Below are 14,942 nucleotides of genomic sequence, written 5' to 3'. Positions count from 1 at the left end.
GCTCCAGTGTGAGCTGTCAAAAATGTTAAATTGTGCTCCATTGAAATTGCACAACCTTGACATGAATGTCCTCAGGTACAACTTGATAATCCTACTGTGATCAAATGCTTGTTGATTGGACACACCTAGCTAAAACCAAGGCAGTCTAGGCTATATATGTACTTTGAGTGGTGGTCATGTTGAAGGCTGCTGTTGAATTCTGCTGCGTTACATTAAGAGATCTAATATTTTTCCACCTCATTTATATAAATGAGGACACACGAAACATTAGAAACATTATAACCTTGCACTGCATTTGTTTTAGCTAGGTGTGTACCTAATAAACTGGCAATTTAATGCACATACATTTAAGCCTTTGTGCGAATGATTTACCCAAATTACAAAGAATCGTATTTTCCTCATTTATCCCTAATGGTACACCTCTAGCCATGCAGATAGTCTTATTATTTATTTATTTATTATTTACCCAGGCTTGAGATATCTGACTTCAAGATTTCAGCTGTTGCCCAAATATTAAACCCTGCATAAAATGGAAGTAAATGGAATATCAACAGTGCTCACAGGATTGGAAAATTACATTTAAAAAATTCAACAGCGACAAGATGCTTCTCATAGGGGCCATTTCTTCTGTAAAAAGCAGTTCCAATAAATACTGCTAACAGCGAGGTGTGTGGATTATCCAGAGTAACCAGGACATTCGTCTGTGAGGATTTTTTTAAAAATGCTTTGCAGCCTGTTCATGTTGTTTTATCAGTCAGGAAGCAAGATCCAGTATCGACATCGTATATTATATGTATTTCATGTATATTCACACACCTATGCATGAGTCTGTGCTCTTCGTTGGAGGAGGAGTACCAAGGGCAAACATACCCTCGGTCTGAGCTCTACGGGATCCACCTCCACTTGCCCCTCCATCATTTCCCCCAATGACAACACAGATCTCAGCAGGGTTGGCATCACCCACTTTCCCGTTACTCGTCTCCGAGGTCCCAGGCTCTTTCTTTATTGTGACAGGTGGTGGGCTAGTACTCTTGGATTTGGGGGCTGAGGTTGGTGAGGGGCCATCTGTGGCTGCACTCCCACCGTCCGCCTGCTCCTTCCCAGGATTGGGTACCTCTTGTGCACTCATGACTCCACCTCCTCTGAGCCTGTGCTTCTGTACCAGGGGAATAAACAACAGAGGGACAGACAAAGACTTTACTTCACTGTCATATACGAACATAGTCCTCATTCAGCCACAACTTCTTGTCCAACACATAGCATCAGCTTTGATTTATACCCACCTAGGTACCCAAGAGCAAGCCTGCGTCTGACTGAAAGTCTAGTAAAACCCAATCCAGACATTCCACCCCTCTTTTTTCTAAGTACACAAGAGATGCACAAGATCCACCACCAGTAATACATCTGTGACGGTGTAAATATAAAAACAGAAAGGAAAACAGACAAAAATTTCTTGTTTGCCACGACAAACAGAGTGGCTCAGCTGCTCGTGAGTGACCTTTGATGGCATACATTCCACAGCTTTGTGACACCCAAATGCTCTAATTTCAGAAATATCCAAATTACACAACTTGCCACTTCAGCACAGGGCTATAAAAGGCCTCGTCAAGAGAATGTGCTCAAAATGCAACCAAGCAAAACAGAGTTATGCCAGGATGACTGATATTATGGAAAGAGGGAAAATTGGTCTTCTAATAATAGCTCACCAATACAGCAACAAGAAGCCTTTTCATAGCCCAAATACACCTTTCTTTGGATATGACACACGACCAGAAGCCTCAGCAAACAGGCCCTTGAATTGGATAATGTTGTGACACAGCATTGAAGGCTTTCACTTCAAATTGCTTACCTTCATCTTTAGATAAATAGAAAGTACTGTCGGCTCCGACCCGCAGTATGTGCTGCACTTCACGGGCCCGAAGGTTGTGCAAGTTCTGTTTTCTTGATTTCCAAATACCTTCTGCAACAAGCTCGAACATGAATTTTCAAAGTTTAAGGTAGATTTAATGCACAACTGTAGATTATGTGTGCCATAAAACTCAACGGCACATTTCATTAGAATTCAGTCAATTCTCAAGTCTTCTAATGAACAAAACTGTTGGATAGAGGAATTTGACCCCCCGGTGGCGCTATAGGCTCACCGTGACCAGGATTCTAGTCTAGGTTTTCCATTATGGTAATTTTTTCCATTTTAGTTTCATTAAACAGCCTTTCCTTTTCAGCTTTTTTCATTGCCCATTTTAATGCCAAGTGCTTTTAAAGCATTTCTTTTTTGTGTATTTCCCACGTTAAGGCATTTCCATTTCACAGTGTCTGGTTTCACCAGTGGCATAAGGTGTACAGCAACTGCGTGCACCTGTGTAATTTCACCCACACCGTCCATGGACTGCAAGTGTGAGCAGAAATCAGCCTACAAGCTGTGTTTTATGTTCGCAGGTGATCAATGAGACCGTGTTGTGCATTTTAATACCACTGAATAAAATAAATAAGGTTGTTGAAAAGAGAAACAGAAATGAACCGGACAGCTGCTCAATGATACCAGCTGACTCATAAGCCAGGTTAATATAGCTTTGACAAGAGGCTCAATACTACAAGCCACAGATCTTTCTAAACTTACGCATGTGTAATGCATGTGTCTGCATGTAAAGCCTTTGTGTCAAAGGCTTTGTTCAGTGGAGTCTTTGAGAAGCCCTTTAAGCACTGTTGTTAGCAGATTAGATCCACACAATGGAAGTAGTTAAGTGAAGAGATGCTGATGCTTATAGGCTTTGGTGATCAAACTTTAAAAAAAACTCACCTGAATGTAGCCAACAGTAGAAGATAAAAAGCACAAAAGCCCCCCCAACACACACACTCAGTGGCCACTTTATTAGGCACACCTGCACAATCTCACGCACACTGAATACAACAGCTGTGCCATAAGTTCTAGCTTTACCAAGTGTATAATATTCAGTGTTTATTTTAGGAAAAATGGAAATTCAATTATACGTTTAACACTGAGGTCATATTTAAGGTGGTGGACTACATTATATTGATAAGTCTTTCTTAATTCCTTTTTAGACAGACAGCATGATAAAGATATGCTGGCTACTTTACAGCTTTGTTTTAATGCCACGATTAGTTGTTAAATGGAATCGTGGATTGAAAGAAAAAGCAACCGTTTTGAAGTAATTTCTCTAGCAAACATGCCAAATATTTGATTAATATATCTTCAACGTACGACTGAAGTGCCGGCTTGCCGCATTTCGAGAGTCACTGGCGACGGACGTATTCAGTTGTTCGGGCATGAGGACATGTTGGACACATGAGTGCAGCTATCACACTAAAATGAAGAGTTCACTTTAGGATTGCTACAGTCAAGAGAATTACGAGCCACGTTTTAAACCTCATTTGAATGCAAGAACTTGGACAGAAATATTTTAGGTCACCAGAGTCAGCGGTCTACGCAGCAGTGCCAAATTTTACATCCCAGTGACATCATAAACTACATGGTCAGCCCCCAGTTTTCTAGCCTCAGGACTGAACTGCCTTGGGTACAAGTGAATTCTTGTAATGGTTGGCATTCTCCTTTCAGTGCCTTGCTCGAGGACACCTCAAATGCTGCTGCTCAGGGAACACCCGTTTTCATATTTGGAGCTGTGGAGCTCAGGCAGGAACATACCTGCAATAAAAACTAACCTTTACCAATATTCGTCTCTAAAAATATCTCTAGAAACTGAACAACTGGTGGTATACGGTCCACAATGCTACATCAGTGTAATTCCACATGTCCATACTGTTATGTTACTTTCTGTAAAAAATTAGATTAATTCAAACAGCCTCGCCGCACCATTTACGCCACTGTGCAAACAAAAATGATGTCCACAAAAATAAATAGCACCTGGGAATGAAAGGGATTTGATTGTAACATGTTCTGACTCACGGAAAAAGAAATGATGTAATTGCAGAGAAACTACGGGAATTCATTTTTTGGCCAAAATAAGCTGCTCCAGTGTGGCAGTAGTTTAGGTTCAGCCTTGAGCCAGCTCCTCTCCGGCCTGTGTTCCCTTCTTACTGGACCTACAGAGTCTGGACTGAAAAGCCTAACTACAGTATCTGGATTGTACTGTTTTACAGCAATTTAAAAGAACTGGCAATGTTTTTATAATCTCCCTCTTGCTGTGAAAAGTGTGTTTCTGTGCAAATTTAACAGTGTGTCATGAAAAATACAGTAAAGCCAGGCGTCTCTGCCTCAGCCTTTTTTAAACCGTAGCCTAAGGGAAGCAATTTCAAAGTCGACAACACCAGTATTTGGCGGTGTTCTGGCAGAACTTCCACTGGTATGAAAATTTTCTACCGTGACAAGTCTAATCCCCCACGCATACAAAAAGCCATGTGTCATCATTGTTCTTTTATGAATGATCGAGTAAAGGGCTTCTGTCAGCTTAAATTCCAGCCAAAACAAATGAAGACAGCACAAACACAGTGACTCTTATCTTTGATGCATTTACCATTTCTTCATGAATTATTAACAATAAAGGGGGTGCAAGGATCATGTCATGCTGTGGGACTGAAAACATTTGTTCTTCAAAGAGGTTGAGCAAAGGTCATGTTGGAGGCTTTTTTTAAGGCCGGTACTAATCACCAGTTTAACATCATTAAGATCAGCTAATTCGATACTGATCGGTGATTGGTTCCTAATCTTTAACTTGCTTTGTTTTTGTTTTCTCCAACACAAGAAACCATGTGAAAGTGACTGCTAAGCGCCACCATAACCACTACTGAAACATACTAATATATGCCTCTGTAGTATTACTCGCTTTTAAAAACTGATTGATTTCATCAGTGGTAATATTCAAGAATTCAATATAGGAATTTTGAAGTACTTGTACTTTAGTTGTGTATATTCATTTTGTTATGATTATCTGAAAATGACAAAAGTTACATTTAAAATGCAAAAGCTTAAATAGAAATGCTCAAACTGAAAACTTAAGTTGTAAAGGGAAATTGAACATAATGGTAATGGAGATAACAAGGAAACATCAAATACGAAACTCAAAATGGGAAATGGAAAAGCTTAAATGGAAATAATGTTTTTTTTTGCATTTGTACTTTACTGTTTGGCATTTGCAATTTAAATTGCATCTTTTCCAATTTTCCATTTGACATTTTAAATTTTATCTTTTTCCTTGTCGATTCTGCATTTGCCATTTCATATTTGACATTTGGCTTCTCGAGCTGTAAATAACTGTGGAGGTGTGACCCGAAGGCTGGAGGGAGGGTGTGAAACAGGTGGTTTCATCCAGTAGATTTTGTGTAGCAGAACTTTGTTTTTTCTTCTTTCCTCTCTCATTAATCATCTCACGATTTATCTTCTGACGAGGGACGTCGATGGTTAAGCATTAATCGGTTAAGCACAGAGAACATCTTTGACCGGTTATGTGAATCGGCCCACGGGTAAATTTGCATATACACAAACAGTGTGATGCATGCTGATCTGAGGCCATCGCCCAGTTGGTGGTGCAGCATATCAATCTGTACGATTGAGGCCAATCGGTGCGTTAGAGAATGAGGGATTCAAAGAGCTAGTTCGGTACCTCGAGCAAGAGAACATTACATTATCGAGAGCTTCTGTAACTAAACAAAAAACACTTGGATGAGCTGAAGTCAAGCTAGCCACCCAGCGCTGGCTACATCACAACTACAGGGTTTAGGGTTAGCCCTAACCCATCATCTGGTACTTCTCGTTGTTGTGCTGTCGATCATCAAAAGCTAAATTAACCAAAACAACCATCACTACTGCATAACACTATTTCATTGTATAAAGTTGATAAACTAGCTTCCACCTCAACCAGCTGCAACAGTAAAGTGCTGCTTACACATTGTTGCATCAGTATTAACAATCTAATAATGTCACATTAACTAATATCAGTCATAGGGGACATTTTACTGTTTTTACTTTCAATACTTCTATTTTGCAGGTCATATTATGCTGGTAAAATATTTTACTTTCACTTAAGCATGGGATTTCAGTACTTCTCCCATTATTGTTCAATGCATTCAGCAACTGTCTCTTCCTAATATTTGAAATGTCTGCTTTTGTTTAGTGAAAGAACAGGAAACTCTGCGAGCGCCGTTTACTCATAACATGCTAACAAACGTCCCCAGTGTTCACAGAGCGCTACCAGCTTATTGTGCAGCTGCCAGGAGAGGGCTGGTGGACTGGAGTCCCACATAGACTCGCTCCCTCAGTGGACAACAAGGCCACCTCAAGCCTGTGGGTGGTTAGAGAAGACCGTAAGATGCCTGCGTGAGAAGCAGATCGAGCGGCCATGACGGATCGAGCAGGGAAATCAATGCTGGAGTGACAATTCTATGCTTCACCTAATTTATGATTTTTTTTTTTTTTTTTTTGGTTTTTGGATCAGCAGCTTTTAAGACCGCCAGTAGAGTAATTGTAATTTGTAATGGATATCGGCTGATATTGACCCTGATTGATCAGTGTGCCTCTACTGTGGGAGAAACAAAGCAATGCATCTCATCGCCTTCTTAAACAAAAATGAACTGACTTTTATCATGTGTAATCAAATGAAATCCCTTAGTCACCCATGTAATATTTCCTGTGCAACATTCTGAATGCGTTCCCTGAATACATGAAATGCCTGTTGCGGTCTGTTTTCTTCTAATTAAAGTCAAAATGCAAAATTAGCCATCTGGCCTTCTGTTCTTTCATAGTCTGAGCCTTCTGATATACTGCAACCTACAGCACCATGCAGAATGGAAATCTAAACCAGATGTACATTTGCTTGATTCTTTTGTTCCTTACAAATAAAGCACAACCTAAACCAACTAAAACGAAAGGTCAATGGAGATCAATATTACCTCGAGACCAGGAAATATCACTAAATTCAATTATCAAGTGCTATTTGCATATTAAGGATCTAAAGATAGTACAGTGTCCCAGGAATTTAAGAAGTGGGAGGAGGCATTGTGATTTATGTCTATTTATCAAACCCTTTGTGATTTAGCCTAGCTGTGGTTTAAAATGTCAATGCATGCATATTAACAACAATAGATTATATCACTGTACTAAAGGAATCTAGGGTTACAGAATAAGGAGGTTAAGCATACAAGAAAAACATCTCTAGGACATACCTCTGTGCAGAATTCAGAGCTTAGTTGAGGTACTTAAAATAATTGGCCTATATTTGGGCAGTGCTGTATCCGCCTCTGCACAATAATGAAGTAAATCAATCACTGCTTGGTCAAAGCAAAAAAATCATAATCTCATGCTTCTCTAGACTTTCTTACTTTGTCTTGTACCTTGCATTGCCCAGAAAAATCACTGTGCTCTGCATGTTAAGTGGACTGGAGTGTGATTCCAAATATAAAATACAAATTTGTTTAAGGCTCATGAAAATGTTTCCACTCTGGAGGGATTAAAAATAGGAATCAGCTAAAATGGGGGATGGAGGGGGGGGGTCACTTCAATCACTGCTTTCACTGCATGTTTGTAAAATCCAGAGCAGAGTCAGGGATGAGGAGCAGGGGTTGACCAAAACCTGTTTCACACTAAATGCTTTGCTTTCCCTGTTTCTTTAATCAAATGCACATTTTCCTGTCCTCTGTAATAAATGTCTTCCAAGATGGTGTATGACCAATGATTTCAAAAAGCAATAATGCAGAGAAATGGATAACCCCCCCTACACACACACACAGACACACACACACAGACACACACACACACACACACAGACACACACACACACACACACACACAGACACACACAGGATGCTCTGGAAAAAGAAACTGTGTCGTCTAGTAAAATTCCATCAGCATACACTCAAAACCCCCATAAAAACCTTTTCAATCTATATGTTAATGCCACGAATTAAAATTTAATAACAAGAGATATTGAAAAGCAGACTTGAATTATACAAAAATAAATCCTGAAAGATCAGGCCCCTAAAATTAGAAATTCAGTGCGGCATCCGGTCTGCTGCTAAACCCTTGTAGGCTGGCAGATTAAATTTTTGATGAAAATCAAAATTGCACTGCACACTGACGCAGGCGCAGCAAACCTGGCACTATTGTGATTTATGGATTCATTAAACCCGCGGGAGTTTCACCCCTCCCCTTTTCACTCAAAGAAATGAGATTTGCTTTGCTGAAAATTTGTATTTTCAGAAAAGCTACTCAGGCTCTCGTCTACCTTCAGAAAATGGTCAAGGAAAAAAAGAGCTTCTGTGTACATAACCACTGCACGTAAACAGGCCTAATTTTCATTGCTGCAGCAATTGAAGGTCCTCATGCATAATTCATGAAACCAATAAGGTTCATTTTTAAAAAGGAAGAGGCAGGAAAAATATGTGCAGAATGCACAGAATTTTTTTTTTAATGCAGCAGCCCCAACCCTGAAAAGCCATTCCCTGGAGACTAATTTAAGTGAAGCCATTTTCAGACATTTTCAACATGCTATAAAGGAAAGAGAGGACATAAGATGCTCCCTGTGTTTAAAAAGGATGCGTGTTTGTTCAGACACATCTAAGCACAAATCATGAATGTGTAATTGTGCATTGAACAAAAAAGAACTGGCGTGACATCAAAGCCAGAAACTGGTTGTGCAAGATCACTTACCCTTTAAATGGAAAACAAAACCTCTGTACTGACGAGGGCTGAACAATTAATCGAAATATTATCAAGATCTCAACATGGCCAAGTGCCACATCCAGATCTCAGGGCTGCAATTTTTTGATAAAGGTAAAATGTGTCACAACATACCATTATAAATGAAGCATTGTGGCGCTACAGAGACGCCCTGGCCTACAAATAATGTTCTCCAGACGTAAGGGAACACGCTTGTTTAGTACAGAACCAAGCAAAGATCACATCTTCATCAATTTAATATTCCTTTAAGTGAAAATTAAATGCTAAATCAACAATTCCCACACAAATCTAGAGTCATATCGCAATCACAAAACCTGTCAAATAGGATTTTTTCAGCCCTGCCAATAAGTTAATGGCAACAAGAGCAGCATCTATGTTTCAAACTGTAAGCCACGGGCAGTGATATGATCTCTCACAATCTTGTGCTTATCAGTGCCCGAGGGAGAGGAGTTTCACCTCTCTGTCCAAACTATTCGTTCCAAATAACCACAGTGAAACAAAGCTTTTGTTCATTAAAGCACAGACAGAGCAGCATTCCTCTAACCTTACTTAAAGTTAGAACACTCCCAGAATACACTTCCCATTAACCACATCAGGGTTTAAGGTGTTTTTCATTTCAACACTGCAGCATTACTCCTGAGAGCTTTATAACTTATTACTTAGTCCTTCAGGTATTCTGCACATAAACATTCCCATCACTCACCGACTGATCCAGCCCTATTAAACTCATGACACTGGTTGCCTCTGCTCACTTCTGCACTTTAACTGAAACTCCTGCATTTTGATTAGATTTTTTTTTCCAAGCAAAAGGTCAGAATTTACACCCAGATTTTGCATACCAACCATACAATTTCCACCAGCTCTTTGAATTCACACAGATTTGAAGGTCAGCATTAAAATTACCCACAGCAAAATGGCCTCCGCAGTTTCCCTTACATTAAAATAAAAGCAAGCCACGCAAGATGGGAAACTGTTTGGCGTCTGCAGGATTAATATAAACAGTACAGGCACTGGTTGTGATTGTTTTTCCTGCCCTCAGATTATGCTGACATGGTCTTTCTTCTTCCAGTGCTGTTCAGCTCACTTTGGACAGCTATTTTCTGCTCACACATTTCCAATCTCTGGAAATAAAAGTTCAAATTGTTCCATGTTTATCAAGCAGGAAATTATATCTGCTTGCGCCCAGCAAAAACACAAATACACATTCATGCATAAACAAGCAGGAAGATTACAGTTACTGTGCATGTTAGGCTGGAAATATTCAGGGTGGGTTTAGCAGATTTTGGTTTTTCTTCCTTCACCTCCCAGGCACATTCAAAGAATCTCAAATGACAAACTGCCTTTAATAAATGCTTTCACCTTCAAGTCCAGAATATCCACCATGAATAAAACCAAAGCAGGGAACAGAGCTGCTTAATTAACTTGCACAGGGCTTTGAACGCCGTTTTTAAAAGGTCATTTTGCATTAATTAGCATGAAAAGCACAAGATACTTTTCATTTTCATTAGTGGCCATCGTTTGCAGATTACCCGTCTATTAATTTCAAGAGCGCGAGGACATCCGGCCCCATTCGCGGCGACTAACATTCGTTTAATAAGAAAACAAGTCTCCAAAACTAGTCTCATTATAATTTTTTTTCTAATTTCTCAAAATGACCGCCTACAGGTGGCGCCAATGACGCCCAGATTTAAAATCCTCTATCTTCCTAAAAATAAAAAATCCCAAATGTATTTTGGTGTGTCCACACCTCGGTGGCCGTCCTCGGCTGCCTGCGGCGAGCACCAAGCCGTCAAATGCGACCAAAAGTACCGTTCACGGCGTGGGAGTTTCGGGGGAAAGGCAACTCCGGAGCTCTGCTCAAATTTGCTGGAAAATTCACAAAACATGGCTGCAGGAGGTTTTTGTGTTTCAGATTGTTCCTCCCCTCGTCGTCCTTCATGTTGCCACTATCGCCTGGTCCCCTTGCTCTATCGGCGCACACAGTGTTTTCACCTAGGTGGTGTATATATGAACAAGGTGCACAGACGACTAGTCAGCACTAACAGTTACACGGAAACTTCATTACGAAAATTCATCCCAAAAAAAAAAAAAAAAAACATCAACAGATTAGGTCTATTTCGGCTGGCTTCAAAGCCTGCACCTGGTTTTAGTGGCAGCCAGTAGCGCACGAACACTGCCAGCTCTCGTTCGTTTCATGAGTAGACAGGACAGAAACTTAACATCCGCCAGCCAAATTTCTAAATTTTAGGATTTGTGAATCAGAAAAAAGCAAACACAGCGGTGTGACATACCTCCAAGAACGATGCAGCTCATGCGAAACAGGCTCGCGCTCCAGAAAGCTTCCCTCTGCGGCCAGAGGCGACTGCACAACTGCTTCCTCAGAAATTGTGAATTACTTATGAGAAATTCCAAATGTTACAAATTTTCGCCACAGCCTTTCTTCCCAACCGCGACGCGCCGCGTTACATTTTAGAAAGAGTAATGGCGTAATGAGTCGTGAATTTGCCGAGGTTTTACTCAGTCCGTGCAAGCTCGCCGTTTTCTGCCCTGCACGGGGGATTTGCGTTGCGGTTCCTCATGGAAATTTCGTCCGCCATATACAAGGGCAGATTCCGAAATTGCAGCGCCGGCCTGTATATTAGCCTACATGAAAAAAAAGAAAGAAAAAGGAAAAAAGTCTGGGAAGAAGACGGGGAAAAGGGTTGGCCGACTATAAAGTTACACGGGGAAAAAACAGACTGGAAATTACGCAGAGGGGGGAAAAAAATTCTCATGTGAAGTGGGAACAAAATAACAGGCTCTTACTTTAGCTCTGCTCTATTCAGACATGAAGTTATTTTATTCAGATAACACTTTATGATTGGGTTAATGTTTAAGCTTATTTAACTGATGGATAATTTCTGTGTAAAACTATTACAGACTCTTGGTCAGATAAGGGTCTTGTGTTTCACAGTTGCTTTCCAAATGTTTTCATTGTTGCTCATTTTAATGGAAAGGAACGTAGCAACCCTGTGTTGAATACCAGCTGTTCAAATCTTTCAGCAAAGTTTTGCCACAAAGAGGGACAAGTTCACTAAATGCAGCGATGTTAGTGCCGTTTACTGCATCAGTCTCCGCACACACTGTGTTTTAAGGTGACTTGTCAAGAGAAAGGTTTTGATTGGCCAACAAATTTTGATTTCAAAACCTTACTCTGAGAATTAGCAATCGTTTTTTTCATTCGAAATAGTTTAGTTTTTGTTTCTAGCAAAAGTTTTTTTGTGGCAAGATGCTAAAAGAAGCACCTTTGACCTGTCAAACAACTATTTTTAGTAATATAACTATATATTTATTGTGCAGGTATAGACTGTAAACGTGGGATGAATTGATTCAACAATAATATGAACATACCATAATCAGAACGATAATAATAAAATAATATATTATGCAGTATTATAACAGCTCATGTGATAAATATAGCAACAGTTTCCATGAGCAGAAACAGCAATATAATAAATAGTGAAGCCACTGAGGCTAGTTTGTCTGTTTTTTACCCTTTTACTCTCCACCGAAGTGTTATTCATTCATTAATTTATCTGAATGAAAACCCTCTGCAAACCTCTCATAAGGGAAGTGCAGTCATCTGAAGAATTCATGGAGTAATTAATTACTAAATTAATTATTAAATCAGTCATTTATGTGTCCGGTTGACCGATCAATTAATTTGCAGTTAGTTAGTTAGTTGGTGAGAAGGTAATTAAGGATTATTGGCCTACTTATTAGAAAGAAGGCCACAATAAGTTAAAGCCACAATAAGTGACACTTAAATCTTTGAGGTGCAAAATAAAAGCAATAAATCTACAAATGTGCAATACATTAATTCAGTATTATTTCATCTCTTACGATCAACCATACTGCGAGTAGGTATTTATTCATAAATGTTGTTTTTTTTTATTTTTGCAATTCTATATTAAATCACAGTGATTATACCGATTTTTACACTCATGACATCATCAGTTGTGTTATGTAGTTAGTATTTTTGGAAAGCTTTGACATTCATTACAGAAAAAAGCCTCTTTAATGTCAAAGAGAAAACAAACGTATATAACAACATACATATACTTATATAACAATGCTAAATAGCTGTTTGCATAAGTATTTGACAGATGAGACAACTACATCCGTCTCCACCTGTTGTTTTTAGAAGTGACATAAGTGACCCCGATCTGGCATATCAATTTAAAGTCAGTTTCCTGGTGTAACTGCAAACCTGTCTCCTTGAAAATGGACTATCCCCACGAGAAGGGCTCTGAGGGAGGCCAGAGGATACACAAGACACTCTCAAACAAAGTCTGATGAGATCAAAAAATATGTCTCCACATCAGCAGAAACACAACATCCTTTCTATGAATCTTATGAGAGTGGAGGGGTCAACTGAATGAAGCAAAATACAGAGAAATCCAGGATGTTTTTTTTTTTTGTTTTTTTTTTAATCAAGACAACCGCCGATGGCAACTCCAAATATGAAGCTACACATGAATGGCTGAAAAAAAAAAGTGTCTCTGCTGAATTACTTCAAAGATGTGAATATCTCTGCAATCAATCAATTTGTGTATTATTTTTGTACTAAAATTAATTTGTAGTTTTCACTTTCACACTATTTATTGTTTTCTTTTCCTGTTAACACTGTTGAAAATCCTCATTACCCCTGGTCAGTCAGTGATATGGCTCTTGCTCTGTATTAAGTATGAGAATTAATTTTTCGACCCCATGGGTGTAGCATTATTATCATTATTTTTTTTACCTTTAATATCAAATTAAGATGGGACACTCTTTCTTCTTTTGTTTTCAATATGCAGATTATTGCATACAACTAAAGTAGGGCATAAAGATATGATGGCCATTTGGAAAGGCTTCCACAATTGCCTGCTTTTCAAGAATCCCTAAAACATGATGTTATTGTCTGTTTTGCAATTGCAAAGAAATTAGATCACTGATACTTTTGTGAATCATTCCTCATATTTACAATATACTGTAGACACATACTAATGACATCATTCATCCTGTCTTCTAGACAAGTCTTAAACAGTCAAACAGGGAGGACGAAATACTTAACTTCCATTAATATTTAGAAAGTGCAGATTCATTTTCATATGTACTTTCCTCTCGTTATCTGGATGGTATCGTTTTGCTTGTTATTTCAATCCCAGGTGTTCTTGGAAATTAGTAATTGGTGCTGATTCATTACATATCACATGCAATGAAATGCTTATTATCTGCACTCAGTGTCAATCTTTTATTTACACTCTTACACCAGATGAATCCTGCTCCCTCTCTCTTGATGCATTTATCATTTAAATCCAGCAGAGGGCACCAACACACCAGTAAATAGTCCCTTCCTTTGCTCCCATGGTGACCAGTCAGTATGCTGCATCTGTACATTAGAACCTGCTCACATTTTACTCTCTGTCTCCCTCTGCCGTTTGGACTTTGCAATGGTCTAACCCAGTTCATCCATTCAGTTACTGCTTCTGAAGTATTCTTTCGCCTCCTCAGAATAATTTGTTGTCTGGGGCTCGACATGTAACAGTAAAAGCTATCCACTCTCCAGTTGAGGCCTTGACTCACTCAAGGATAGTGATGTGTTCAGGCATTTCTTCATGCAAGAAAGTTCATCATTCATTCAAGTCTTGTGGTGATATTTAGCTGTTGGGCAAATAGCATCTATTTGCTCTCCCCTTCCTGCAGCTAGGAGAGCACAGATTTTTCAGGTAAAGCTTAATCCCTTCTTGACAGCATCACTTTATTGACCGGTTAACCTCATAGGTATGCAGCAAGGAGTTTGAGTCGTGGAGGCAGGATAACACCTTTGAGGGGTTTTTAATGCCACTGGACTGAAAGAATTCAAATTCTTCATGCTGGATGATTCAGGCTTTCAGGCTGTTAATTTGTTTATTTTCTCCTACAAAAGCAATCAGTGATTTACAGAGTGATAAAGCAGATGAAAATGAGTTACAGCATGTATACACACAGAATGAATGATAGAAGAGGCATTACAGTTATCTATTGTACTGGTGACAAAGACTACGATAAGTGTTTCCACGTCTGATTCAGCTGATTGTGATTTAAGACAAAAAACAATGAAATTCTGAGGTATCCCTGAGATGACAGGAGGCTATTTTGGTGATGCTGATATATGAATAAAAGCTGAGATCAGTATTAATTATTACTCCCAGGATGCTTTGCTTGTGGACAGGAAGTTGCTGTCGGATAGCTGTGACGCTCGTGATACTCTCAGCTGTGTCTTAAATCACTT

General features: G+C 39.3%; 1 protein-coding gene across 4 annotated transcripts in view; it reads right to left on the bottom strand.

Annotated features, from left to right (window-relative positions):
- Positions 1-11,277, bottom strand: part of znf618 (zinc finger protein 618) — a 39,022-nt gene extending 27,745 nt beyond the window's left edge. For 2 of the 4 annotated variants that reach the window (XM_041959789.1, XM_041959791.1), the window contains exon 1: positions 817-1,444. In XM_041959789.1, the coding sequence (XP_041815723.1) occupies positions 817-1,231 (415 nt within the window). In that variant the 5' untranslated portion in view covers positions 1,232-1,444. Of the gene's footprint in view, positions 1-816; positions 1,445-10,938 lie in introns of those variants that run through there. The other 2 variants (XM_041959792.1, XM_041959790.1) reach the window with 2 other exon arrangements.
- Positions 11,278-14,942: the final 3,665 nt, after the last annotated feature.

This window comes from Chelmon rostratus, chromosome 19 (assembly GCF_017976325.1).
Source record: "Chelmon rostratus isolate fCheRos1 chromosome 19, fCheRos1.pri, whole genome shotgun sequence".
Classification (NCBI taxonomy): Eukaryota; Metazoa; Chordata; class Actinopteri; order Chaetodontiformes; family Chaetodontidae; genus Chelmon; species Chelmon rostratus.
Note: the sequence above shows the minus strand (reverse complement) of the source record. Positions and strands in the feature narration are given on the sequence as shown.